The sequence below is a fragment of the Pristis pectinata genome, chromosome 32, assembly GCF_009764475.1.
Source record: "Pristis pectinata isolate sPriPec2 chromosome 32, sPriPec2.1.pri, whole genome shotgun sequence".
Taxonomy (NCBI): Eukaryota; Metazoa; Chordata; class Chondrichthyes; order Rhinopristiformes; family Pristidae; genus Pristis; species Pristis pectinata.
Window position 1 is genome coordinate 21,556,302 of NC_067436.1, and position 27,492 is coordinate 21,583,793.

General features: G+C 41.9%; 1 protein-coding gene across 3 annotated transcripts in view; it reads right to left on the reverse strand.

The window, feature by feature from the left end:
- Nucleotides 1-27,492, reverse strand: part of otud7a (OTU deubiquitinase 7A) — a 183,858-nt gene that overhangs the window by 54,341 nt on the left and 102,025 nt on the right. For 2 of the 3 annotated variants that reach the window (XM_052042642.1, XM_052042641.1), the window contains exons 2-4: nucleotides 19,693-19,847; nucleotides 8,096-8,266; nucleotides 5,936-6,154 (exon numbers count right to left, since the gene is read on the reverse strand). In XM_052042642.1, the coding sequence (XP_051898602.1) occupies nucleotides 5,936-6,154; nucleotides 8,096-8,266; nucleotides 19,693-19,777 (475 nt within the window). In that variant the 5' untranslated portion in view covers nucleotides 19,778-19,847. The remainder of the gene's footprint in view (nucleotides 1-5,935; nucleotides 6,155-8,095; nucleotides 8,267-19,692; nucleotides 19,848-27,492) is intronic. The other variant, XM_052042643.1, reaches the window with a different exon arrangement.

A 27,492-nucleotide genomic window follows, 5' to 3' on the forward strand; every position in this document is an offset into this window, starting at 1 on the left:
GAAAGTTGCTAGAAATTATTTTCCTTAAAAAATATTTGCTTGAACTCTTGTTGTTAAACAAAACCTCACTCAGAAACTCAGCATTCAGCTCTTGACCAAATCTTCAGTGGGATGATTAAAAACTCTGGGAAATCGGCACTGAGTTTCAGTAGTCTGAGGAAATTCTGTAACTGGCTGTTGAACATTAACTAGTCAAAATACGGCACACTTTAAACATCCTTCAGTGCTAGAACATAGCAATATAAAGCAGATTCTCAGTGGTGGGTTTCTTAGCAAAAAAAAATTCATCCATGTCTGGGACAATGGTATGGCAAATTTCAAAGAAATTTATTTCTTCACTCAAGTTTCTGACCTCTACTTATCCAAGTTTTCCCAAAATGCAAAAACTGCCTACCACGAAAATCATCCTGTTTCTCTCCAAATCAAAGCAGTACTTTAAAGCCTGATGAGTACATAATCTAGACTTTGGTTGAATTAGAAATATAACAAAATGAGTGGAACCCTGACACCATTATCTTCCAAGACAAATATATCACAGTCTTAATAGCAACGTGTGTTCTGCTGAACGGATTTTCCTATCTCCACAGCAGATTACAGAGGAACTGTTGTGCTCCACCACACCAAGTACTTTAGATAAAAAATAAATGTCAGGCTTGTGGATAAAGTAACAACAGAAAGGAAATCAATTGGCTTGAATGGTTTTAAATTAAAAGCTGATCTGCAGGTACAATATTTCAGTCAACAAATCATCATCTATGGACCAAATTCTCCAGGAAGACAGTAGAAGCAGCGCTAATTCATTCAAATTGTGAATTAGGTAGATTTTCTACAAGTAATATTTTGAAACGGTATTCAAGGAACTTGAAATAAGATGTAGGGTAGTACAATAGCACAACAGTGAAGTCTTTTCAGTGTTCGGGTGAGCATTCTTTTTTCATCAACCCACAATAAATTATCTGGTCGTTTATCTGTTTGTTGAAAATGTTGTATTTTTCCAGATTGATTCTGTAGTACAGTGTGAAATTGGTGATAAAAAAAGGCTATGTCATGGGTTTTATTTTTGGAACAAATATGGAGAATGGAGAATTTGCAGGTATAACAGTAGCTTTGAATGTAAACTTACACTGATTTGATTTGTTTCAATGCAGTTAATATTTTTTGCAATTAATATTGCCTGGATCGGAGAGCATGTCTTATGAGGATAGGTTGAGAGAGCTAGGGCTTTTCTCTTTGGAGCGAAGGAAGATGAGAAGTGACTTGATAGAGGTGTACAAGATGATAAGAGGCAAGGATCGAGTGGGCAGTCAAGAGACTTTTTCCCAGGGTGAAAATGGCTGACATGAGGGGGCATAATTTTAAGGTGACTGGAGGAAGGTTTGGGGGGGATGTCAGAGGTAAGTTTTTCCCGCACAGAGTGGTGGGTATGTGGAACGCACTGCCGGCGGAGATGATGGAGGCAGATGCATTAGATAGGCACATGGAAAATAGAAAAATAGAGGGCTATGTGGGATGGAAAAGTTAGCTAGATCTTAGAGCAGGATGAAATGTTGGCACAACATTGTGGGCCAAAGGGCCTGTACTGTGCTGTAATGTTCTATGTTCTAATGTTATTTTCTATTCCAAATTAAATGGAATTTAGAACAATGACACTGAAAGCAATGATGCTGGATAGCTAATGAAAGTACAATAGCTATACATTCTTTCTGGCAGAAAAACACAAAGGGCAAACCAACCACGGCTAACAAAGGTAGTTAAAGACTGTATTCGATTCAAAGAAGAGTTATATAAAGTTGCCAGAAAGAATAGCAAGCCTGGGCATTGGCCCAGGTTTGGAATTCAGCTCCGCAAAAAAAAATGAACCTAGAGTTTGAATGAGAGCACAAAAATAGAGTGAGAGTAAACTTGCAAAGAATAATAAAGTGGACTGTAAAAGCTTCTATATATCATAAAAGTGATGTCCGAAACAAGAGAATTTTTAATGGGAAACAAAGAAATGGTGGGGCAATTAAGCAACTACTTTGGTTCTATCTTCATGGTACAGGTAACTTCCCAGAAATGACAGGGTACCAAGAGTCTAATGAAAAGGAAGAAGTTAAGGAAATTATTAAAAATATTGGAGAATAATGAAGCTGACAAACACCCAGGGGCTGATAGCAGTCACTAGTGGTAAACCACAAGGATGAAGTTTATATTCTCAAGTCGACAGCTTTAAATACACACACTTCTAGAACCAAGAATCATAGTGTCAGGATATGGGGTAAGACACTTAGGACTAAGATGAGGAGAAATTTCTTCACTCAGAGGACTGTGGAATTCTCTGCCACAAAAGACTATGGAGGCAGAGTCAATGAACATATTTAAGATGTAGATTTCGAGACACAAAAGGCATCAAGAGGTATAGGGAGAAAGCAGAATTATCCTATTGCTGAATGGCCCACACTTCCTCCTATTTCTTTTATTATAAGAAATATGATCGAAGTTGAAACAGATTCCATGATCTATCTTTTAGAATTGCCTCCTAAATGGTTACATGCAATAAACAGCTGACTGGTGTAGTTTAGGCTTTGGATGAAACTACAGGAGGGTGAACTCCCTTGAAACTGTTACAGGATCATATTCTAAAACAGGACAGTCATTTGGCCCTTCGTTTTGGTTTTTCTTACTCATTTATAGGATGAGGGTGCCACTGGCAAAGCATGCATTTAATGTCCATGCCAAACTCTTCAAGAAGGTGCCGATGAGCTGCCTTCTTGAATTGCTGCAGTTGTTCACCTGCAGGTACCCTCAGTGTTGCTGGATAGGGAGTTTCAAGACGAAGGAACAGTGATACCTGTCCAAGTCTGGATAGAATAAGGCTAAGAAGAGATCCTTCACATAGTGGTGTTCCCATGCACCTACCACCCTTATCCTTCTTGGTGGCTGAGGTCGTAGGCCTGAGTTAAGACATTTAGGATGAAGATGAGGAGAAATTGGCATATGACTATAGATGGTGCACACTGCTGCCATGTTAAAAACAGGGAACATGGAAGAAGGGAACATGGAGGGGATACCAAAAGCAATAGCTGTTTTGTCCACGATGGTAAACTGTTAAAGTGTTCTATCTGTTCTATCCTTTTTTAATTCTGAAGGAATTTGTCCACACTGAAATTAATTTGCCTTAGTTTTGCCCATTCATTTAATCCATTAATACCCTTTTGTAATGTAGTGCTTTGACAATCCCCCAATCATGGGTTCACTTACAAAATAGAATCTGTGGCTTCCTATCCTATCATCCAGATAGTATATACTGTAATATTTAATTATGAGGAATAGCTTCAGCCCCAACACAGATACTTGTGGTACATCACTTAATAAAATCTTGAGTTATTTACATAGCAATGTGCATAAATTGGAATCAACGAGATTTAACTATAGCTATCAGTCTCTTATGAGGGACTAAATTAAATGCCTTCTGAAATCCACATAAGCAACATCCATAAACATGCCCCTGTCAACTCTTTTAGCTATAAAAAAATTCTACCAGGTTTATCTGTGGTGATAGATAATTGAATTATTGGCTAATTCTTCTCCCAAAGAAAATATCTAAAATATTTTATTAATATCCAAATAAATTTTGTTAAACATGCAGTCACTCCTCTATTTGCAGAACAATTTTGGATCTTCGTTATTTGGCCTAAGCTGCAGCTTTAAATTCCACACAGAACCTTTGTCATTCTAACAACCTCTTGCTGCTCCCTCTATCCTTTTCCTTCACATCTATACCACAAACTTCCCCTTGTGTTAATGCTCTCTGCTTCAACCATTGCAAATTCCAGCAAATATACATGCCATAAATTTTACATTATTTGAAATGAAGTTGATATAACACACATGCAGAGAGTAGTGGACTCTGCCCAATACATCACGGGCAGAGCCCTCCCACCACTGGTAGTTATCCACAGGAGGTATTGGTATTGGTTTATTATTGTCACTTGTACCAAGGTACAGTGAAAAGCTTGTCTTACAAACCAATCATACAGGTCAATTCGTTGCACAGTGCAGTTACATTGAGTTAGTACAGAGTGTATTGATGTAGTACAGGTAAAAACAATAACAGTACAGAGTAAAGTATCACAGCTACAGAGAAAGTGCAGTGCAATAAGGTGCAAGGTCACAACAAGGTGATCATGAGGTCATAGTCCATCTCATTGTGTAAGGGAACCATTCAATAGTCTTATCACGGTGGGGTAGAAGCTATCCTTAAGTCTGGTGGCACGTGCCCTTAGGCTCCTGTATCTTCCACCCGATGGAAGAGCAGAGAAGCGAGAATGTCCCGGGTGGGTGGGGTCTTTGATTATGCTGGCTGCTTCACCAAGACAATCAGAGGTAAAGACAGAGTCCAAGGAGGGGAGGCTGGTGTCCGTGATGCGCTGGGCTGTCCACAACTCTCTGCAGCTTCTTGCAGTCCTGGGCAGAGCAGTTGCCGTACCAAGCCGTGATACATCCAGATAGGATGCTACCTCAAGAAGGCAATGTCCATCATCAAAGATCCCCACCATCCAGGTCATGCCATCTTCTTGCAGCTGCCATTGGGCGGGAAGTACAGAAGCCTGAAGTCACTCACCCCGAGGTTCAACAACAGCTATTTCCCTTCAACCATTCAGTGCTGTTCTAGAACCAACTGGCAAAACCCTAATCATTACAGTTTAGTAACATTATGACCACTTTGCACTAAAATTGATTTTTTTTGTTCTAATTGTGTTTTTTCTTGTAAAAATTGTGTATAATTTTTGTTTAATTTATGTTTTTCTTGTGAATGCTGCTAACCTGATGCTATGTGCCTGTGATGCTGCTGCAAGCAAGTTTTTCGTTGCACCTGTGCATACATGTACTTGTGCATACGACAATAAACTCAATTTGAGACATAGAAACTATTTCCACTTGTAAGCAAGTCTGGACCAGAGGGTCTTTGGCTTCTTCATCTCCATCCCATTAAAGCCTTTCATAGTTTATGTCTTTTATCAATTTTTTTTATCGTCCAAGAAGAAAGTGGCTTAACCTTCTCAATCTTTCTTGGTAATATCCTTAAGTATATTTTATACTTCCTCCAAAGATTCATTGTTCCTTTTGTCAAAAGAAAATTTAGACTGTAAACAATACCCCATATATGATCTAACCAAAGTTCAAAATAAATTGGGCATGTATTGCATTTTTGCCTTGTCAGCTGCCATTATTACTTCTGGTAATTTACGTGTTTGTACCTCTACACTTCTGTTACTAAACTATATTCAGTTTCTCACCTGTTGAGGTCTGGGGCCTCTATTCCGCCTAACAAGTTATGTCACTTTACACTGCACTATGTTGAGCCAGTGGAGTCACTGCTTCACAATGCCAGACTGCTGGTGCTGCCTGTGTGGAGTTTGTACATTCTCCATGTGACCACATGAGTTTCCTCTGGGAGCTCTGGTTTCTTTCCACATCCTAAAGACATACAGGTTGGTAGGTTAATTGGCCACTGTAAATTGCCCCTAGTGTGTAGGTGAGTGGTAGAATCTGAGGAGAGCTGATGGCAATGTGGGAAGAATAAAAATGGGATTAATGTAGATTGGTGTAAATGTGTGCTTGATGGTTGATGCAGACTCAGTGGGCTGAGGGGCCTGTTTCTGTGCTGTATCTCACTATGACTCAGAATTTAATTTGCTATATACTTGCAGAACTTGAATATATATTTTTCCTATATTTTAGTGCAGCCCACCATTTTATTAACTACATCATTTGATTTTGTAACAGCTTCAAATTTTGACATGCATATCATATGATTCCACATCATTTATGTATATGGCAAACAGCAGTGATCCTAACAACCTGTTGTCATAATTTTATACACCAAATATCATCTGCACCTCATGTCAGCTGACCAGAAATCTCAAAAACTAAATTAAAGGGATTTTCTCACCTGCCTGTTCCAAGGCTACCATTGTCGATTGTTCAATCAAATCTCTTTCAATAAAGCTGCGGAAATCTTCACTATAGACATTTAAATCAGGCAGCTGGAATGTATAAATGGGCATCTCTAAAGGAAACTGTTCACTACTGCATTCATTTGCCACTTGTGAGCGAGCCAAGGACACAATAGCTGAACTTGCATGAGAAATTCCTCGTGAGAGGCGTTTTTCTATATTGAATGGGAAAAGACAATCAATTATAACGTACCAAAACTGCAAAATCTGATTGGCTAGGAAAGGCCTAGAATCAGCAACCAGCTTATAGTGAAAAGGTAAATCCAGCAAAACACATCACAATTACACAGGAGCAATCAAAACCAGAGAATTGACATAGAAAACAGTCAGCAAAATGCAATTGTTTCCGTAGGCAGGCCAGATGTTAGTGATAAATAGATCTTCAAGTTAGTGCTTTTAAATCAATTATGTGTAGTTGAATCTAGGATGCAGTGCACTAGCACATGACAGCAATCACTGCAGTAACAGACGAAATTACACTCCTGTGACAATCCAGATTTAGAGATTTTATTCACTTTTTAAAATGACGTGACATTCATGGGTCATTAGTCTTTACAAGGACCTCTGTTCATCAAGGTATTCCAAAGAATACAAGGGTTTAGAAATAGCAATGCACGTCATGAAATAAAACTATTCAAAGCTGGAAACAATCAGCAAGAGAACAGCATCTGTGGATAGAAGAGAAATTGGTAGTTTTCCCAGGATGAATATCTAAAATTGGAGAATATTTTGTCAAATTACCAAATTAACCCTTTGTTCTACTCTGCACAGATGCTGCCTGACTTGCTGTGTGTTTCCAGCATCTTCTGGATTTGTTTTAGATTTCCAACAGTTACAATTTTTCTTTGCGTTTTGCACACCAGAGATGCTTTTGATTAAATGATAGACTTGTTTAAATGTGCATTTTGTTGGCCAATGCCACTTGCAAGTAAAATATTAATTGATTTAGAGTATAGAAATCATGAAAACATTTAGCTTAAACCTATATAAAGATCATGCAAAGTTGTGAAAGAACAGATTGAATAGTTTTGGATTAAACAATGTCCTAATTAATTCTTGCTAATAATCCTATTATTTAAGAGCTCTGCGTTCCTAAGTAATTTGAAGACATGAGAAAAAGTTCTGCAGCATCAGCAAGAAAGCTGTGTTTATGGGGTTACGATTTCCCAGTGTGCAATTTCTTTCAGTGTCAATACCCATTGGATGTTCAGGAATAGGCCTCATTGATTCAGAATAAAGCCATTTTGACAGTATTTTTAAAATCATTAATGTTTTGGGGTCTGGGCCTCCCTGGCAAGGACAGCAATTATTGTTCATCCCTAATTACCTTCAACTGAGTGGCTGGAACATTTCAGAGGGCATTTAATAGGGACAACCACATAGCAGATTTCCTCCCTGAAATTACAGCAATCTGGTAAATTTGTAGTCTTCATTACTAATAACTAGATCTCTTTCACAAATTCAAGATTATTAACTGATTTTAAATTCCAAGGCTGCCTGGTGAGATATGAACTTGGTTTTAATTGTTAGCCAAGTCTCTGTCTATTAAATGAACAACTGCACTGCCACGATATTCTGTAGAATATGATTTATCAGGATGTAAAGTGGATAAATTCGATTAAGTGGCAGTCATTGACCTGAAAACGTAACTGTTTCTCTTTCCACACACGTAGCCCGACTTGCTAAGTATTTCCAACATTTTCTATTCTGATGTTGAGCTGTAGTACTCTGCTTTTCCAAACAAGATCACTTACATTTACCTGGTCGTACTTGGAGAAGTTTTCTTCATTCACATGGGTCAGGCTCCCTGGGTGACATTGCTTAAGTTGCTTAAAATAATGCTTAAAATTTTACTCAGCTCCCAGATGAAGGACTAGTGCTCAGCAATCTGTCACAATGTAAACTAGACGGTAATCAATGAAAAAGTGGAGAAGGGTTTATTTTGAGTTGTTGTTTGATGCCAATAGATCTACTATGAATTTAGAATATTTTCCATTTCTACTTGTAACTCCAGTTGTAGAGACACCAGGTAAACAATGAAATATCTTTAAAATGATTCAAAAATGCTTGTAGGAACACAGGGGAAACCATATTACCTTGAGCAATCTCATCCTGTCTCTGCTCACACTTGTTCACCTGATTGGATTGTTCTTTCTCTTGTTGCTTGTAGAAGCTTCCTTCATTGAACACACGAGGCAAGTTCCCAGTGTGAACTTGCCTAAGTTGTTCAAAGTCATTGAGCGCTGCACTCAGATCCCAATTCTTACCTACAAATATGAAATTATACATTAGTCCTTATTTAAATATCATCAACATGCTATCCATTCATGACCAGCCATGGTCATTAATTAAAGATACAAACCCACTGGAGACTAGATCAGGATTACATGCTATTTTAAAAAAAGTTCAGAATCAATGAGAAAATGCAGTTCACTACAAAGCTGTCTATTTGTTTAAATAAAAACCTGTATGATATGATAACTTCAATGCAAGGAGGGTGGAATACAAGGGCAAAGAACTCTTGTTACAACGGTTCATGGCTTTGATGTGACCACACCTTTGGCAGTTATTGTCTTCTAATTTGAGGAAAGTTATACTTGCCCTGGGGGCAGTGCAGAAAAGTTCACAGAATTAATTATCAGGCTCAGGCAGCTATATACAGGAAAGACTGAGCAGAATGAACGTATATTTCTTGGAATTTAAAAGAATGAAGGGGGATCTCACTGAAATGCAAAATTCAGAAAGGGCTTCCAGCTTCCCCTGTCTCTGAGAGAGGATGTGGCAAGGAAGGTGGGGGCAGAGGGAAGAGGAGGAGGGTTGGGTGCAGGGTATTTTACATTTTGTATGTACTTTTAAGTTTTCATCAGACAACGGATTTCACTTGGCTACATTAAAGATGGCTATAAAACAAAAGTCTGTGAAAGAGCAGGAAATTACTCATAGTAGTTGCTGGATTTCCACCTTTAAATGTGCATGCTGGTACTTCAGAATTTGCTATTAGTTTCAGTATTATGACAATCAGCAGTCTTTCCATCATTATGACTGCAAAACCTGTGCTCCAGAATTCAATCAATTCTAATATTGTAGATTGGCTTCAGGGACGATGACTGTGAAAGCTTTTTCTAAAATTCCACTAGGGAAGAAATCCACCACCCCCTACCAGGTGTGGCCTATAGGTCACTATATGATTTAAAAGAAGTCCAAACATTGTGAAATAAATTAAGCAATTTTGAACTTAATTTTATGTTCAACATGTATAAACAAGAATTCTTAAAAAATGTAAAGTTTATGCCTTAAAAACTAATTAGTGAACATAATTTCACAGCAACTATATGCAAAACAAACTGAAGTAAGCAGCAGATATAGAAATAAAGAACAAATATGTAAGAATTTGTATGGTGCACAGATACAAACATACACATGCAGTTAGCTTACCCCAAGCACATAAATCAATTAAGGTAATCACTTTTCAGTGGGCTGTCAATGCAGATGCATGGAAAATATTTCTCCTCCTTATTCGATTCAAATATTTGCAAGTACAGTAGGAATTCAATGTGTAATGTCTTCAGACAGTACATCTACTCCTCAAGAAAGAGCTCCCCATTACCTTTGTCAATTCTGCCAGCTCCAACAGGATCCCACTACCAGTCACATCTTCCTCTCTTCCTCCCTTGCTGCTTTCAAACAGAGACCACTTACTCATCCATTTACCCCTTCCTACCCACCCCAACCCAATACCCTGGTACGTTCCCCTGAAACTAGAGTTACACAGTACTACAGCACAGAAACAGGCCCTCTAGCCCATCTAGTCTATGCCGACCTGATCTTCTGCCTAGTCCCACTGACAGGCACTTAGACCATATTCCTCCAAACCATCCCATCCATGTATCTATCCATACTTCTCTTAAATGTAACAATTGAATCCACATCTACCACTTCCACTGGGAGCTTGTTCCACACTTGCACCACCCTCTAAGTGAAAAAGTTTCCCCTCAGATTCCCCTTAAATATTTTACCCTGAGCCTATGTCCTCTAGTTCTAGTCTCACTCAACCTTAGGAGAAAAAGCCTGCATGCATTCACCCTATCTTTTTTTTGTGTACCTCTACAAGATCTCCTCTCATTCTCCTGCACTCCAGGGAATAAAGTCCTCATCTATTCAACCTTTCCCTATAACTCAGGTCCTCAAGACCCAGCAACATCCGTGTAAATTTTCTCTGCACTCTTTCAATCTATTGTATCTTTCCTGTAGGTAGGTAACCAGAACTGCACACAATACTCCAAATTCGGCCTCACCAATGTCTCATACAACTTCAACATAACATCCCAACTCCTGTACTCAATGCCCTGATTTATGAAGGCCAAAGTGCCAAAAGATCTCTTTACGACCCTATCTACCTGCGACGCCACTTTCAAGGCACTATGGATCTGTATCCCCAGGTCCCTTTGTTCTACCGCACACCTCAGAGCAACACCATTCACTGCACAAGTCTTACCCCGGTTTGTTCTCCCAAAGTGCAACACCTCACATTTGTCTGCATTAAATTCCATCTGCCATTTTTAAGCCAGTTTTCCTAGCTGGTCAAGATCATGGTGAAAGCTTTGATAGCCTCCCTCGCTGTCCACTTGCCCCCCTCAATCTTGGTGACATCTGCAAATTTGCTGATCCAGTTTACCACATTATCATCTAAATCATTAATATAGATGATAAACGACAATGGGCCCAGCAACGATCTCTGCGTCACACCACTAGTCAAAGGCCTCCAGTAGAGAGACAACCATCTACTACCACCCTCTGGCTTCTCCCGCTAAGCAATGTTGAATCCAATTGGCTGCTTCATCCTGAATGTCAAGCAACTTAATCTTCTGGAGCAACCTCCTATGCGGGACTTTGTCAAAGGCCTCGCTAAAGTCCATGTAGACAACGTCCACCGCCTTTCCCTCATTGACCTTCTTGGTAACCTCCTCGAAAATCTATCAGATTGGCTAGACATGACCTACCACGCACAAAGCCATGTTGACAATCCCTAATCAGGCCCTGTCTATCCAAATACTTATATATCCTGTCTCTTAGAATACCTTCCAATAATTTACCCATGACTGACATCAGACTCACCAGCCTATAATTTTCTGGCTTATTCTGACAACCTTTCTTAAACAACAGAACATTAGCTATCCTCCAGTCCTCTGGCACCTCACCCGTGGCAAGGACATTCTAAATATCTCTGCCAGGGCCCCTACAATTTCTGCACTAGCCTCCCACAAGGTCCGAGGGGACACCTTGTCAGGCCCTGGGGATTTATCCACCTTCATTCGCCTCATGATAGCAAGCACCTCCTCTTCCATAATCCGGATACAGTCCATGACCTCACTACTCTTTTGCCTCAGTTCTATAGTCTCTGTGTCAGTCTACAGAGTAAATACGGATGCACAAAATTCACTTAAGATAAAACTGTTGAACACGACAGCACAAAAAACAGGTCATTCGGCCCTTCTAGTCTTGTGCTCAAACTTTAGTCTGCTAGTCCCATTTACCTGCACCCAGTCCATAATCCTCCAGACCTCTTCCGTCCACATATCTATCCAATATACACTTAAGAGTGAGCCCGCATTTACCACATCAGATGGCAGCCCGTTCCACACTCCCACCACTCTCTGAGTGAAGAAGTTCCCCCTAATGTTCCCTCGAAACCTTTCCCCCTTCACCTTAAAGCCATGTCCTCTCATACTTATCTCTCCTAATCTAGGTGGAAACAGCCTACTTGCATTAACTCTGTCTATACCCCTCATAATTTTGTAAACCTCTATCAAATCTCCCCTCATTCTTCTACGCTCTAAGGAATAAAGCCCTAACCTGTTCAATCTTCTCCTGTAACTCAACTCCTGAAGACCCGGCAACATTCTGGTAAATCTTCTCTGCACTCTTTCAATCTTACTGATATTCTTCCTATAGTTAGGTGACCAGAACTGCACACAATACTCCAGATTTGACCTCACCAATGTCTTATACAACCTCACCATAACATCCCAATTCCTATACTCAATACTTTGATTTATGAATGCCAGGATGCCAAAAGCCTTCTTTACAACCCTGTCTACCTGCGACGCCACTTTCAGGGAATTATGTATCTGAACTCCCAGATCCCTTTGTTCCTCCGCACTCCTCAATGCCCTACCATTTACTGTGTCTGTCCTCCCTTGATTTGTCCTTCCAAAATGCAACACCCCACACTTGTCTGCATTAAATTCCATCTGCCATTTTCTGGCCCATTTTTCCAGTTGGTCCAGATCCCTCTGCAAGCTTTGAAAGCCTTCCTCGCTATCCACAACGCTTCCAATCTTAGCGTCATCAGCAAACTTGCTGATCCAATTTACCACATTATCATCTAGATCATTGATAATAGACAACAAAAAACAATGGTCCCAGCACAGATCCCTGAGGCACACCACTAGTCACAGGCCTCCAGTCTGAGAAACAATCATCCACTACCACTCTGTCTTCTCCCACACAGCCGATTTCGAATCCAGTTTACAACCTCTCCATGGAAACCTAGTGTCTGAACCTTCTGAACTAACCTCCCATGGGGGACCTTGTCAAAGGCCTTACTGAAGTCCATGTAGACAACATCCACTGCCTTTCCTTCATCTACTTTCTTGGTAATCTCCTCGAAAAACTCTACAAGATTCGTTAAACACGATCTACCATGCACAAAGCCATGCTGAATATCCTTAATCAGCCCTTGGCTGTCCAAATACTTGTATATCCGATCTCTCAGAACATCTTCCAATAACTTACCCACTACTGATGTCAGGCTCACCGGCCTGTAATTACCTGGTTTACCGGGGAACCATTCAATAGTCATATAACAGTGGGATAGAAGCTGTCCTTGAGCCTGGTCGTATGTGCTTTCAGGTTTTTGTGTCTTCTCCCTGATGGGAGGGAGGAAAAGAGAGAGTCCCCTGGGTGGGTAGGGTCTTTGATTGTGCTGGCTCCTTTACCAAGCCAGCGAGAAGTATATGGAGGGGAGGCTGGTTTCCGTGATGTGCTGAGCTGTGTCCACAACTCTCTACATTTTCTTGTGGTCCCAGGCAGAGTAGTTGCCATACCAAACAGTGATGCATCCAGATAGGATGCTTTCGACGATACATCGATAAAAGTTGGTGAGTGTAAAAGGGGACATGCCAAATTTCTTTAGCCTCCTGAGGAAGTAGATGTGCTGGTGAGCTTTTTTGGCCGTGGTGTCTACGTGGTGGACCAGGACAGGCTATTGGTGATGTTCAATCCTAGGAACTTGAAGCTCTCAACCGTCTCGATCTCAACACTGCTGATGTTGACAGGTGCACGTGCACCACCCCCTTCCTGAAGTGAATGACCAGTTCTTTTGTTTTGCTGACATGGAAGGAAAGGTTGTTGTCATGACATCATGTTACTAAGCTCTCTATCTTCTTCCTGTATTCCGACTCATCAATATTTGAGATACAGCCCACTACAGTGGTATCATCTGTAAACTTGTAGATGGCGTTAGAGTAGTATCTGGCCTCGCAGTCGTGAGTGTACAGGGAGTAGAGTTGGGGACTGAGAACGCAGCCTTGTGGGGCACCAGTGCTGAGAATAATCGTGGAGGAGGTGTTGCTGCCTATCCTCACTAATTGCAGTCTGTTGGTCAGGAAGTCAAGGGTTCAGCTGCAGAGGGAGGTGTTGTGTCCCAGGTCTCAGAGTTTGGTGATGGGTTTGCTTGGAATTACAGTATTGAAGGTGGAGTTGTAGTCAATAAACAATCATCCAACGTAGGTGTCTTTACTGTCCAGATTCTCCAGAGATGAGTGCAGGGCCAAGGTGATAGTGTCCACCATAAACCTGTTTTGGTGGTAGGTGAATTGCAGTGGGTCAAGGATTTCAAAAGGCTGGAGTTATGCTTGCCATGACCAGCCTCTTCGAAGCAAGTGTTACACCTCCGGCAAGAACAAGTGTTAGTTGCACCTCCTGCAACAGCAGGGGAAAAGTGCCGGGGGTTAGGGAGGGGTGGGTAGGGAGGTATGAGCAAACTGGTGAGCCATGGAGGTAGAGATCCCTGGGGAAGGCTGAAAGAGGTAGGGAGGAGAAGATGTGGCTAGTGTTAAGATCTCATTGCAGCTGGGAAAAATGAAGGAGGAAGATATGCTGGATGCAGACACTTGTAGAGTGAAAGGTGAGGGGGAATTCTATCTCTGTTCTGTCGGGAGGGAGGTGGGGTGAGAACAAAAATAAAAGAAATAGTGGAGATGAAAAAGAAATGCATTTCAGATGTCCTGGAATGGCCAGAGATGGAGAAACTGGGATGGCATCCTTATAAGAGACAGGGTGGGAAGAGGTGTTGCCTAGGTAGCTGTGGGAGTCAGTTGGTTTAAAGTCAGAGGTTACGGAGGGACATAGATAGGATGCAAAGTTGGGCTGAGAAGTGGCAGATGCAGTTCAACCCAGATAAGCGTGAAGTGGTTCATTTTGGTAGGTCAAATTTGATGGCAGAATATAGTCTTAATGGTAGGACTCTTGGCAGTGTGGAGGATCAGAGGGATCTTGGGGTCCGAGTCCATAAGACGCTCAAAGCGGCTGCGCAGGTTGACTCTGTAGTTAAGAAGGCATATGATGTATTGTCCTTCAGCAATCGGGGAATTGAATTTAGCAGCCGAGAGGTATTGTTGCAGCTATATAGGTCCCTGGTTAGACCCCACTTGGAGCACTGTGCTCAGTTCTGGTCACCTCACTACAGGAAGGATGTGGAAGCCATAGAAAGGGTGCAGAGAAGATTTACTAGGATGCTGCCTGGAATGCGGACCATGCCTTATGAAAGCAGGTTGAGGGGACTTGGCCTTTTCTCCTTGGAGCGACAGAGGATGAGGGGAGACCTGACAGAGGTATATGAGATGATGAGAGGTATTGATCGGATAGGTGGTCAGAGGCTTTTCCCCAGGGCTGAAATGGTGGCCATAAGAGGACATAGGTTTTAAGGTGCTGGGGAGTAGGTATAGAGGAGATGTCAGGGGTAAGTTTTTTTTACTCAGAGTGGTGAATGCGTGGAATGGGCTGCCGGCAACGGTGGTGGAGGCGGATACGATAGGGTCTTTTAAGAGACTGTTGGACAGTTACATGGAGCTGAGAAAAATAGAGGGCTATGGGTAAGCCTAGTAATTTCTAGGGTAGGGACATGTTCAGCACAGCTTTGTGAGCCGAAGGGCCTGAATTGTGCTGTAGTTTTTCTATGTTTCTATAAATATCAGTGGATGGTTTGTCTCCTGAGATGGAGACACAGGGATCTAGAAAAGGGATAGAAGTGTCAGAAATGGTCCGTGTGAATTTGAGAGCAGAGTGGAATTTAGTGGTGAAGGTGATAAAATTGATGAGTTCTGCACAGGTGCAAGAAGCAGCACCAATGCAGTCATCAATTTAACGAAGCATGAGTTGGGGAGTGGTACTGGAGAAGGTTTGGAACAGGAACTTCTTCACCAAACCAACTAAAAGACAGGCATAACTTGGGCCCATGCGCATGCCCATGGCTACACCTTGGATTAGTAGGAAATGAGATGAGTCAAAAAAGAAGTTGTTCAGGGTAAGAACAAGTTCATTCACAGGCTTCTCTCCACCTCCCCTATCTGGTTCTGGTTCTGGTTCTGGTTCCGGTTCCGGTTCCATCTGCCATTCACTGCTCCCCTATGGTTCCCGTTATCACCTCCTTTACTTATCAGATTCCAACATGTAGCTCTTTGTATTCCTGCTTATCACCCTCCAACAGCTGTCTCCGACTTTCACACTCCCACTCCCACCTCACCCCATCTGCCTCCCATTTTTTTCTGTCTGCCTCCATTTTTCATCCACCTTCAACTGTCTCCCAACTTCACCCCCTCTCATCTCCCCGAACTGGCATCAGTCCACCAATCACCTCGGGCTCCTCTCCTCTTTATACTGACCATCTCCTCTCTCCACACTCAGTCCTGATACAGGGTCTCGACCCAGAATGTTGACAATTCCTTTCTCGCCCCACAGATGCTGTTCGACCCACTGAGTTCCTCCAGCAGATTGTTTGTTGAGTCAGATTTCAATATTGGGGGAACAAATTGTTAGTTGCCTCTTTGCTATATGGAAACATTTAAGCTTCCAGATCTTTGAAATGTGAAATAGGGAATGAAAACTGATTAACATAGTAACTTTTCATCAGTTCTTTGTCATATTGGCCCAAAGAACTGCCATCTCAATTATATATCAAGGATGCATAACAATAGGTACCGTTTATTCCTGCAATTCCCCATCGTCGGGCTAGGAAAGCCCACGTGCGGGAAGGTCAAGTGACCCGCAAGTGACGTCAGCGCGGGAAGTTTTCGGATATTAAAGGCGCACTGCGCCCCTGTCATTCATTCAACTTCTGATTTCGAACCAGCGACTGTCTCTTCATTTCGTAGTGTGTAGCTAGCAGTTACAGTACCATCAATTCAATACATTCTCTTGCAATGTATCAACACCACTCGTTTCCTCAAACAATGTACTAGTGAAGCGTTTGAGAGGCTTTCACACAGGGCGTAGTCCCTCCATGTCCAGCAGTGGCAGGACCCAAGACTGTGGTCCTTCCCCACAAATCCTTAGCGGTGGCTACAATGAGCTTTAGCGCAGCTCTCAGCATGTCCTCCTGCAGTCTGCAAAGTGCCAGTTGGCAGCATTTGTTTGCAGACATCTCCTTACGCTGCATTTTTCACTAAGTTAATGATCGTCCAATAACTGTTCATGTTGGTCTCCATATGTATCCCTGGGAACAGCCCTAGGTCACAGACTTTTCCATAGTTTCTGGATCGAAGCTTGACAAGAACCACTGAATAGTTTTCCAGACCTTCTTGGCAATCATATCGTCCATGAGAAGGTGAATGATCATCTCGTTTGCACTGCAGCCATCTTAAGGGCAGCTTGCGGCAAGAGTAAAACTCTGGCTGTGGAGGAAGGATCTGATGGCCAAGCAAGGTCTCGGTGCTTGCTTGAGTGCTCTGGACATAAGGCATTCTGTCAAATGACTGATGGTCTGCTCAGGAAACTATCTACATAATCCATTGTATCCTTTTCCTGCAGGGCTTCCAGGACATTCCGTACTGACCACTACCTGATGAACTTGTGCTCAAAAAATGTTCTTCTGCAGAAACTTTTCTATGAAGCACACTAGTGCAACAAGGCCCAACTAAACGGAACACGGTGCAGCAATGAGGCCATGGCCATCATTTGCAACACCAAGCACAAGTAGAATCTCAGCACAAAGTGACAGTTAGTGTTCTGTACTCTAGCTCTACACATAGCTTGATGCAGCCATACACAAAGGTGGTCAACATAAGGGTTAGGTTAGGTACGTTTCTCCCTCTTTTCACATCACAACCTAATGGACAAAATCCATTCTGGATCTCCAGATGAAATGGAAGATGGCTTGGATTACTGCCATTGCACTGGAAGAGGGTACAAGGTACACTTGTGACACATGCAGTTACACGGAGAGCACCTTGCACCTGATGACCAGATTCTTGCCCTTCATCAAGAGGGAGCATGGCTCCCACATTCCCAATTTTTGTTTTATCTTGGTTGTCCGCTCCAGCCATTTCTTGCCACAAGCTCCAACTTCTGCAAACCAGATTCCCAGCACCTTCAGGTAATTGGACCTGCTGGAGAAGGGTACAGAGGACTGGTTGGAGTTGTTGCAAAAGGACATGGCCTCACTCTGGCTACAACTGACTCTGGCTCCTGAGGCCAATTCAAACTGGTCACGGATGTTAATTAATCTGCTGACCGACCATGGCTCCAAGCAGAAGAAGGTGACCGTCCATGTTTAGAGAGGCTTTGATCTTGGTGCACCCACTTCCTGGTATTGTCACCCCTCTTATGCCTGTGTCACAGAGTCATACAGCATGGAAACAGGCCCTTCGGCCCAACTCATCCACGTCGACTGTGTTGCCCAGTGAGTTCGTCCCATCTGTCCACATTTGGCCCAAAACCCTCGAAACCTCTTCTACTCATGTACTTATCTAGATGGCTTTTAAATCATTATTTCTGGCAGCTCAATCGAAAGGCTGGATACAACACATAAACAAGACAGGAGATTGGGAGCCTTATTGGATTCCAGGTTTGATGGGGAAGCTTTCTGTTTTCCACTGGGCTGGTCTACTGAAGTCTCTGTAGAGCAGCTATATCTGATTCTTGATTCTCTCCGCAAAGTTCATATTGGAGAAAACATCCATCATGTACATGTGCAATATTCTGCAAAAGGCCTTCTCCTGGTCCAAGCTAACCAGGCATATGCCCATCCCTTTGTCCCACACATAGACAATTGTGTCCTTGGCCAGCACAAGGTTGCCAGAAATCAAGGTTGTCAGAGCTTGGTATGCCAACTGCTCTGCCAGAGACAAAAAGAAACTGCAGAGAGTTGTGGACACAGCTCAGCATATCACAGAAACCAGCCTCCCCTCTGTGGGCTCGGTCTACACCTCGCTGTGTCAGTAAAGCAGCCAACATAATCAAAGACCCCACTCACCTCAAACAATATCTCTTCTCCCCCCCCACCCCATCAGGCAGAAGATAGAAAAACTTGAAAGCATATACCACTAGGTTCAAGGACACCTTCTGTCCCGCTGTTATGAGACTATTGAACGGTCCCCTAGTATGATAAGGGTGGACTCTTGACTTCACAATCTACCTCATTATGGCCTTGCACCTTATTGTCTGCCTGCACTGCACTTTCTCCGTAACTATAACACTCTACTCTACATTCTGTTATTGTTTTCCCATGTACCACCTCAATGTACTGATGTGATGAAATGGTCTGTATGGATGGCATGCAAAACAGTTTTTCCACTGTACCTCAGTACATGTGACAATAATAAACCACTTCAGCAATTTCCCTTCCTGCTGGGTACAGTGCAGGTTTGATGTGGGTGGATTGCCTATCACAGAACAAACTCAACTCAAATGGTGATGACCTCAGAGAGAATCATGTAATTTTGTTTTACCTGATTAGATAACAGTTCCCTCACAGTCTAATTCCCCATGAACCCACCCAAAACATTACCACATAATAGGCGAATTGACTTACAGCTTTTAATATCATGAGTTGAAAGGAATAAGAAAGTAACTGTGCCAATCCAAGAGATAAAAAACCCTCAAGGTTTGATGTCTGGGTCAATAATGTGAAGTCCCAATATCATTCTGCCATCAGACTGAGAGATTGGCAGCAATTTAGTGAAGGCCTCAGAGGCTGGGTATGCAAACCACATGTAAAAAGCTATTCTCAGCTGTGAAGGTAATAACACCACCTTGCAGAAACTAAGAATGGAACTAAGAGACAAAGCAATTTCATTCTACATTACCACACACAAACCCTATCTACTGTCAGAAAAAGCATTTTCAAAATCGCAGTGCTTTTACATTTTTACAGAATGTGCACTACTGTAAATAACATTTTGTATTGTAACATGTTAACATGGCAGCAAAGTAAACAAGTGTGCCCATTATTGCCAATCAGAAAGTCACACTTCAATTTCATACAGTTAAGTCAAGAAATATCAAACACTAAAAATAAAATTCAATACGACAAAGCAAATAAGAAAATGAGCACTGAAACATTAAAATATTTTCCACTGAAGATTAGACAGTCTCATAACAGTTAACAACACTTGGTCTTCAGTCTTTAACTCACCTTCCAGCAGGTCTCTTGCCAGACCAGGTTCTGCCCCTGTGGACCGAACAAAGTCTGACAGGACTGCATCCATATCAAGAGTCATGTGATCATACAGATGCACTGCCTTCCCCACCACAGAACTGGTTTCAGTCGCCAGGCTTTTAGATGAACATCTGTTGAAAACAAAGAGAAAATATTAACAGCTTTCAGGGCAAATAAAAAACAAATATGGAATCAAACATTAATCCTGGAGGAACTCATGACTATTTCCTACTGATTGCTGCAGTCAGTTGGGGGAAGTACAGAATTTCTCACAGAATCACTTGCTTGTTTTCTGCTGCAGCAAAGTAATATGAATGCAGCAGATTGCTTCTAACTGTTTGTACCATCCAGTAGCTGTGAAAGTAACAGTCTCACCAGTGTGTGACAATGACTCATATCTTAGGAACCAAAGAATGAAGAAAACAATCCACAACTGCAAACAGCACAAAATGTTAAGTTAACATCTGTTCCATTTTGCCAGAATAATTAAGAAAGGATTAAAATTTAAAGCCAGTTAAAGCATGCCTTTATCACATATAGAAAGGCAAAATATAGTGTTGTTATTGGAAATGTGAAATCTAACCAGAAAGTACTTGACGCACTCAGCAGGTCAAGCAGCATCTGTAAAGAGAGGAAGAGTCGATGTTTCCAGATGATAACCTTACTAAAGGTCATTAATCTAAAATATAACCTTCACTTTTACAAAAGTTGCTTGGTCCAATATATATGATTATGATTTTTTGCTTGTACACCTGTTTCACATACTGCTGTTGGTTTTGTATTTTCTTCTGCTTAGATGATAATATTTGAAAGACCTCTTATTTTAAGAGCACAAGAAACTGCATAACTTCTGGTCAAAAGGAACGAGTAATCCAGATGAGTCAAAGCATATTAACCCCTTACAAGCAAAATTGATTTGCAGGATTCATCCTGGACAAGTTGATCAAAAAGTCATCCAAATGTGAACAAGATAACATGATCCTACTACAGTGCAACAAATTTAATGGCGGACCCTCAGCTTCTTTAAACATAAGCTTCATTAGAGGAGCTACTTTAATGCTCTCAAACCTGTAATAAGGCTCCATTCATTTCTAAAATGCTTGCTTATTCCTTTATATTCGACAACCCCCAAGTGCACAGGAACGTAAAGAGAAGTTGCAAATAGTCCATAAGTTTTGTAAATGAGACATTATTGAGAATTCATAGTGATACTCAACCCTATGTTATGGGAAAAATGTAGATAAGGATGACATAGAGCAGTAGACAAATGATTTCAGTCGAATCCAAAGGTGCCAGTGCAGGATAGGGAAGGCAAGGGACTATCAGAGATGTAAACTGCATTCATTTTTAAAAAATGTAATCACAGGATGTAGATGTCACTGGCAAAGCCGGCAATTGTCCATCCTTCCAGCCTTAACTGCTTCTAATCTGAAAGGTGGTTAACAGCCAAACATATTGATAGGTCTCAAGTCCCATAGGCCAGAACAGGTGAGGATGGTGTGTTTCCTTCCCTTAGGGACTCAAGTGAAACATATTGGTTTTTGTGACAATCTGGCAGTGACCATAACTTTATTTTAATTCAATATTTATCTAATTACTTGAACTTCAATTCTCCAGCTGTTATGATGAATGAGAATTCATGTTTCTGGATCAGTAGTCCACAACTCTGACTGCTAGTCCAGCAATTTAACCATCATATACTGCAGAATTTCACTCCAGCCAAAGTGCTTAAAGAAAGTTGGAAGAAAAATGAAATAGAGATGGATGGCATGGATGAAAAATCCAAGAACAGCAAAAGGTAAATCACTGCTAAATAGTCACAGAAATATCACTCATGACTTGAACTTGATCGGTTTTAGTGAGCCATTTTATGAATGGTGAAAGACATTTCATTCATGGGATTTCAGGCAAGATGGGTATGGAGCTAAGAACAATTAGCATAACTCAAATGCCTAAGACATGGCCTGACAAAAATGAAGACTTTCCTTTATTTATTCAGTCATGCAATGCTGGCATCACTGGCAAGCCCAGCATTATCTTCCACATTCCACTTAAGTAAGATTTCCTTCCCTGAATGACATTGGTGAACCAGGCATATTTTTACAACTATCTGGTCCTGATATTCAGCAGGTACATGGGAACACTACCAGTTGCAGGTTATCCACTAACTTGTACACCATCCTTACTCTGAACTACCTCACTGGTTATTCATTGCTGCTGGATCTAATCCTGTGTGAGGTTTACACATTCTCCCAACCAATGGATGGATTTCCCCAGGTGCTCCGGTTTCCTCTTCATCCCAAAGATATGTTGACTGGTAGGTGAAGTGGCGACTGAATTACCCCCATTGTGTGTGGGTGGCAGGAGAATCACACGGCAGGAACTGATGAGTATGGGCGAGACAACAGGTAACTGGGAAATGTGAGGGAACAGGACTGATGGAATTTCTCTGAGAGCAAGAATTAACTCAATGGGCCAAATGGTCTCCTTCTGTCATTATGAAATATACTTCAGACCTCTGAGTACTTACTAGTCAAAGGGTCAGAGCAATACAGCACGGATACAGGCCCTTCGGTCCAACCAGTCCATGCTGACCATGATGCCCACGCAACTAGTCCCAATTTCCTGCGTTCGGCCCACATCCATCTGAGGCCTGCCCTTCCAGGTACCCATCCAAATGCTTCTGAAATGATACTATTGTACCTGCCTCAACCACTTCCTCTGGCAGCTTGTTCCATATACTCACCACCCTCTGCGTGAATAAGTTGCCCCTCAGGTCCCTTTTAAATATTTCCCCTCTCAACCTGAACCTATGCCTCTCATAATTTTAAACAGATCTATAAGGTCAACCCTCATTCTCCTATGTTCCGAGGAATGAGACCTAGCCTGGCAACCTCCCTATAACTCAGGCTCTCCAGTCCTGGCAACATCCTCGTAAATCTTTTCTGCACTCTTTCCAGTTAACCACATCTTTCCTATCTACCTGTGATGCCGCTTTCAAATGTCGACTGTTTATTCCCCTCCATGGACGCTGCCCTACCTGCTGAGTTCCTCCAGCACTTTTTGTGTATAGTATAAGTCCTACGCTGGTTTCACTTTCCAAAATGCATCACCTCACACTTATCTGTGCTGTCATCTATTTGCCACTCCTTGGCCCACTTCCCTAGCTTATCAAAATCCCTCTGTAATCTACGATAACCTTCTTCACTTTCAACAATACCTCCTAATTTTGTGTCATCTGCAAACTTACTGATCAAGCCTTATGCATTCACATCCAAATCATTTACATAAATAACAAATAACAAGGGTCCCAACACCGACCCTTGCGGCACACCACTAGCCACCGGCCTCCATTCCGAGAAACAACATTCAACCACCACTCTCTACTTCCTACCTCTGAGCCAATTTTGAATCCACTTAACTAGCTCTCCCTGGATTCCATGGGACCTAACCTTCCAGACCAGCCTATCATGCAGGATCTTGTTGAAGGCCTTGCTAGAGTCCAAATAGACAACATCCAGTACCCTACCCTCATCTACCTTTTGGTTACCTCTTCAAAAAACTCAAAGATTCATCAAGCACGACGTTCCATGCACAACTTCATGCTACCTCCTCCTAATCAGATTTTCTCTATCTAAATGCTGGTAGACCCTGTCCCTCAGAATTCTCTCAAGCAACTTCCCCAGTACAGATGTCAGGCTGACTGGCCTGTGGTTCCCCAGTTGTCTTTGCTATCCTTCCTTAACGACGGAACAACATTAGCCACCTTCCAGTCTTCAGGGACTTCACCAGTGACTAAAAATGAAGCAAATACCTCCACAAGGCCTCTGCGATTTCTTCTCTAGCCTCCCATAAATTCCGAGGACGCACTTGGTCAGGCCCTGGGGATTTATCCACCTTAATGCGCTGTCAGGCTACAAATACCTCCTCCCTGGTAATATGAATGTCCTCCAAAACATCTCCACTTGTTTCCATTATCTCTTGAGCAACCATTATTTGAGTGATGGTGCTGTCCTTCTTGTATGATCCTAATATTAAAGGTTGCTTTGACAGAGGCAGGTGTAGAGAACAGTGGTGCTAAAGTTGGTCAAGCTAGATCTGACAATTGATGACAAGCCAAGTTATACACTTGATGTTTTTAAGTTTATAACTTGTGGAAGCAATGACGTGATACATTAGATGGAGCATTAGAATGTCAGGTGGTGCTGAACTTCAAGGGCCCAAAGATGTCAGTGACAAAAACATGGCTATGATTAAGCAAACCAACTTAGCAAAGTCACTATATAACAGTGGTTCAAAGGCAAACAAATTAGGAACTACTAAGTAAATATGTGAAAGAAATGGGAGACGGGTAAAACAAAAGGGAAGGAGGATGCAGGCGGTAAAAGTGAAGTGGAAAAAAAAGCCAAAAGTGATAATCAACCCAAGGCATTATCCAAGCATGAGAGGGAGAAATGAAATAGATTTAGGAAAGAGCTCAGAGATATCAGGAGCTCATGCTTTTGAGTATGGATTGGTATCACTCAAAAAGGGGCAGCACCCAACACAAATCTCAAATAGAGTACGCAGAAGCGGGAATAGGAGTTAGATCAGCAAACCAGAAGAATTTCAGAGATATAGATCTAAAATGAAGAAATGTCTTTGTGACAGTCCAAGACAAATACAACGGCAGAATTAAGGTAGTGCTATGATAATGACAGGGTAAAGTTTACAGTAGGTTACAACTAAAGCGAAGACCCAAGATGAATAATCCCAAATAATAGTCAGCATTTCAATCAACAGGCAGAGCTCCAGCCATAAACTCACATAAGTGAGAAGCCTGAATACCCATGGTGTTTGTGACAGCTTTCAAAGTTGTAAGGAAAATGGTGGAACTCCAGGCAATATGGAAAACCATTAAGATTCAGATTAGTTTACTGTCACATGCACCAGGGTTCAATGGAATTCTTTGCTGTATGAGGCTCAAAGTGAACAGTATACATGGCAAAATAAATATACGAAATACAGCGATAAGCACAACACAACAGAATGGTGCACAGATTGTACTACCTTTTGAGTTTGTAAAAGCCCCAGTGACATCACCTGTAGATAGGTGTCCGACTGTATATATAATCAGATGGCACCCACCTCTATGCTCTCATTACCTCAACCCACATGATCTGTCTGATACAAGTCAGTAGTCAGAATTTCCTATAACTGAACAACAGAAAGATCAAAGCCATTGCATCAGTAGTTGGGAAATTTTTCGGAAAAGTTATTAGGGAAAGTATTAATGAGCATAGGAGATCTTGCCTCACATGTGATTTTGTTTTTAGAAGGTTACAAAGAAAATTGATGAAGGCAAGGCAGTAGACATAGTACACATGGACTTCAGCAAGGCTTTTGACAAAGTCCTGCATGGTCGGCTGGTGCAGAAAGTTGGGGCACGTATGATCCAAGGGGTTTAAGAAAAGTGGATCCAAAAATAGCTTGGTGATAGGACACAGAAGAAAGTGTTGGAGGTTGTTTTTCTGACTTAGAGAGGGTGCAGAGGAGATTTACCAGGATGCTGTCTGGATTGGAGAGCATGTCTTATAAGGATAAGTTGAGTGAGCTAGGGCTTTTCTCTTTGGAGGGGAGGATGAGAGGTGACCTGATAGAGGTGTATAAGATGATAAGAGGCGTATAAGATGATAAGAGGCATAGATTGAGTGGACAGTCAGAGACTTTTTCCCAAGGCGACAATGGCTAACAGGAGGGGACATAATTTTAAGGTGATTAGAGGAAGATGTAAGGGGCATGTCAGAGGTTAAGTTTTTTTTAAACACAGAGAGTGGTGGGTCTTGGAGTGCATTGCCAGCAGAGGTTGTGGGGGCAGATACATTAGGAACATTTAAGAGACTCTTAGATAGACACATGAATGAGAAATGGAGGGCTATGTGGGAGGGAAGGGTTAGATAGATATTAGAGCAGGATAAAATGACGGCACGACGTCGTGGGCCAAAGGGCCTGTACTGTGCTGTAGTGTTCTGTCCTAGCCTTTTCCATAATTATCTTGAAACTAATGGAGTTATGATCACAAGGTCCAAAGTGTTGCCCTATACACACTTCTGTCACCTGCCATGTCTCATTCCCTAAGAGGATATCCAGTATCCCATTCTCTCCAGCTGGGACCTCTACATATTGATTAAGGAAACTTTCCTGAACACATTTGACAAACTCGATCCCATCCAGTCCTTTTACAGTATGGGAGTCCTAGTCAATATGTGGAAAGTTAAAATCACCTACTATCACAACTTTATATTTCCTGCAACTGTCTGCTCTCTCTCTACAAATTTGCTTCTGTAAATCTCGCTGACTACTGGGAGGTATGTAATATAGTCCCATTAACGTGGTCATCCCTTCTGTATTCCTCAGTTCCACCCAAATTGCCTTGGTAGTCAAGCCCTCCAGTATGTCCTCTGAGCACTGCCATGACATTTTACCTAATGAGTAATACCACCCTTCCCCCTTTAATACCTCTCCCTCTACCATGTCTAAAACAACGGAATCCCAGAACATTGAGCTGCCAGTCCTGCCTCTCCTGCAACCATGTCTCACTAATGATTACAGCATCATAATTCCACCTATGGATCCACACTCTTTCATCTGCTTTACCTACAATACCCTCTGCATTGAAATAGACTCAGCTCAAGACATTCGTTCCATCACGCTCAACCTTTCTGTTTCCATCTTCGCTTGTAGTCTTAACATCTACTTTCCCCACAGCCTCTCCACTTGCTGTCCTGTCACTCAGGTTCCCAACACACCACACCACCCCCCACCACAAGCCACAAGCAGCACTGGCAAACCTTCCCGCAAGGATATTTGGTCCTCCTCCAGTTCAGGTGTAAACCGTCCCATTTGTACAGATCCCACCTGCCCTGGAAGGGAGCCCAATGATCTAAAAATCTAAAGCCCTCCCTCCTGCACCATCTGCTCAGCCGCATATTTAATATGTTGGAAACACTCAGTTTCTGTGGAAAGAGAAACAGTTAACATTTCAGGTTGAAGGCCCTTCATGAGAGGTGATGAAAGACTTTTAACCTGAAATGTTAACTGTTTCTCTGCTTACAGATGCTGGCTAATCTGCTAAAATAAAATTTGTTCCCTTCTGTCTCACCTTCAACCCAGTTCCCACTGGATGTCCATTTATGGCAGTGAACAATCTATAATTTGACAAACGAGGTGCAACGAGGATAGCTTCTTCAGAAACTGAAAGCTTCTTCAAAAGGATACCCTGAAACTGTTTCTACATTACTTTACAAAACACGTTAGTGGTTCTCTCTCTCAAAGTGAGAATTTCACAACTATGTTCAACATGGGAAAGAATTCAACAGTCACTAAAGTAATGAGGCTAAAGAGAAAATATAAGCCAAGCACCCATTTGAAAAGAAAGAGAATGGCCTTTGAAGTGGCGATGTGGGGAATAGGGAAAAGTAAATGGCAGAAGAGCGATAGGCAGGAGATAAAAGGGAGGCATGAGAGAAATCAAAAACATTTCCAAAAAAAAACTAAACAACCGAACAGGATAGGATAGGGAGAATGGGAAAAATGAAAAACTGGCAGTGAGGTTTGGAAGACTATTAGTGATGGACAATAAACAAATGCAGTGGGCTCAGATATCACATCCCATGAGCAAATCAAAAAACAAAATGAAACAAGTAGAATGGCTGCAGAGCACCCATCCCCATTGCACCAACTCCCCACCTCACCGAATAGCTTTACACATTAAAGAAACTAACAGTGAGTGCAATG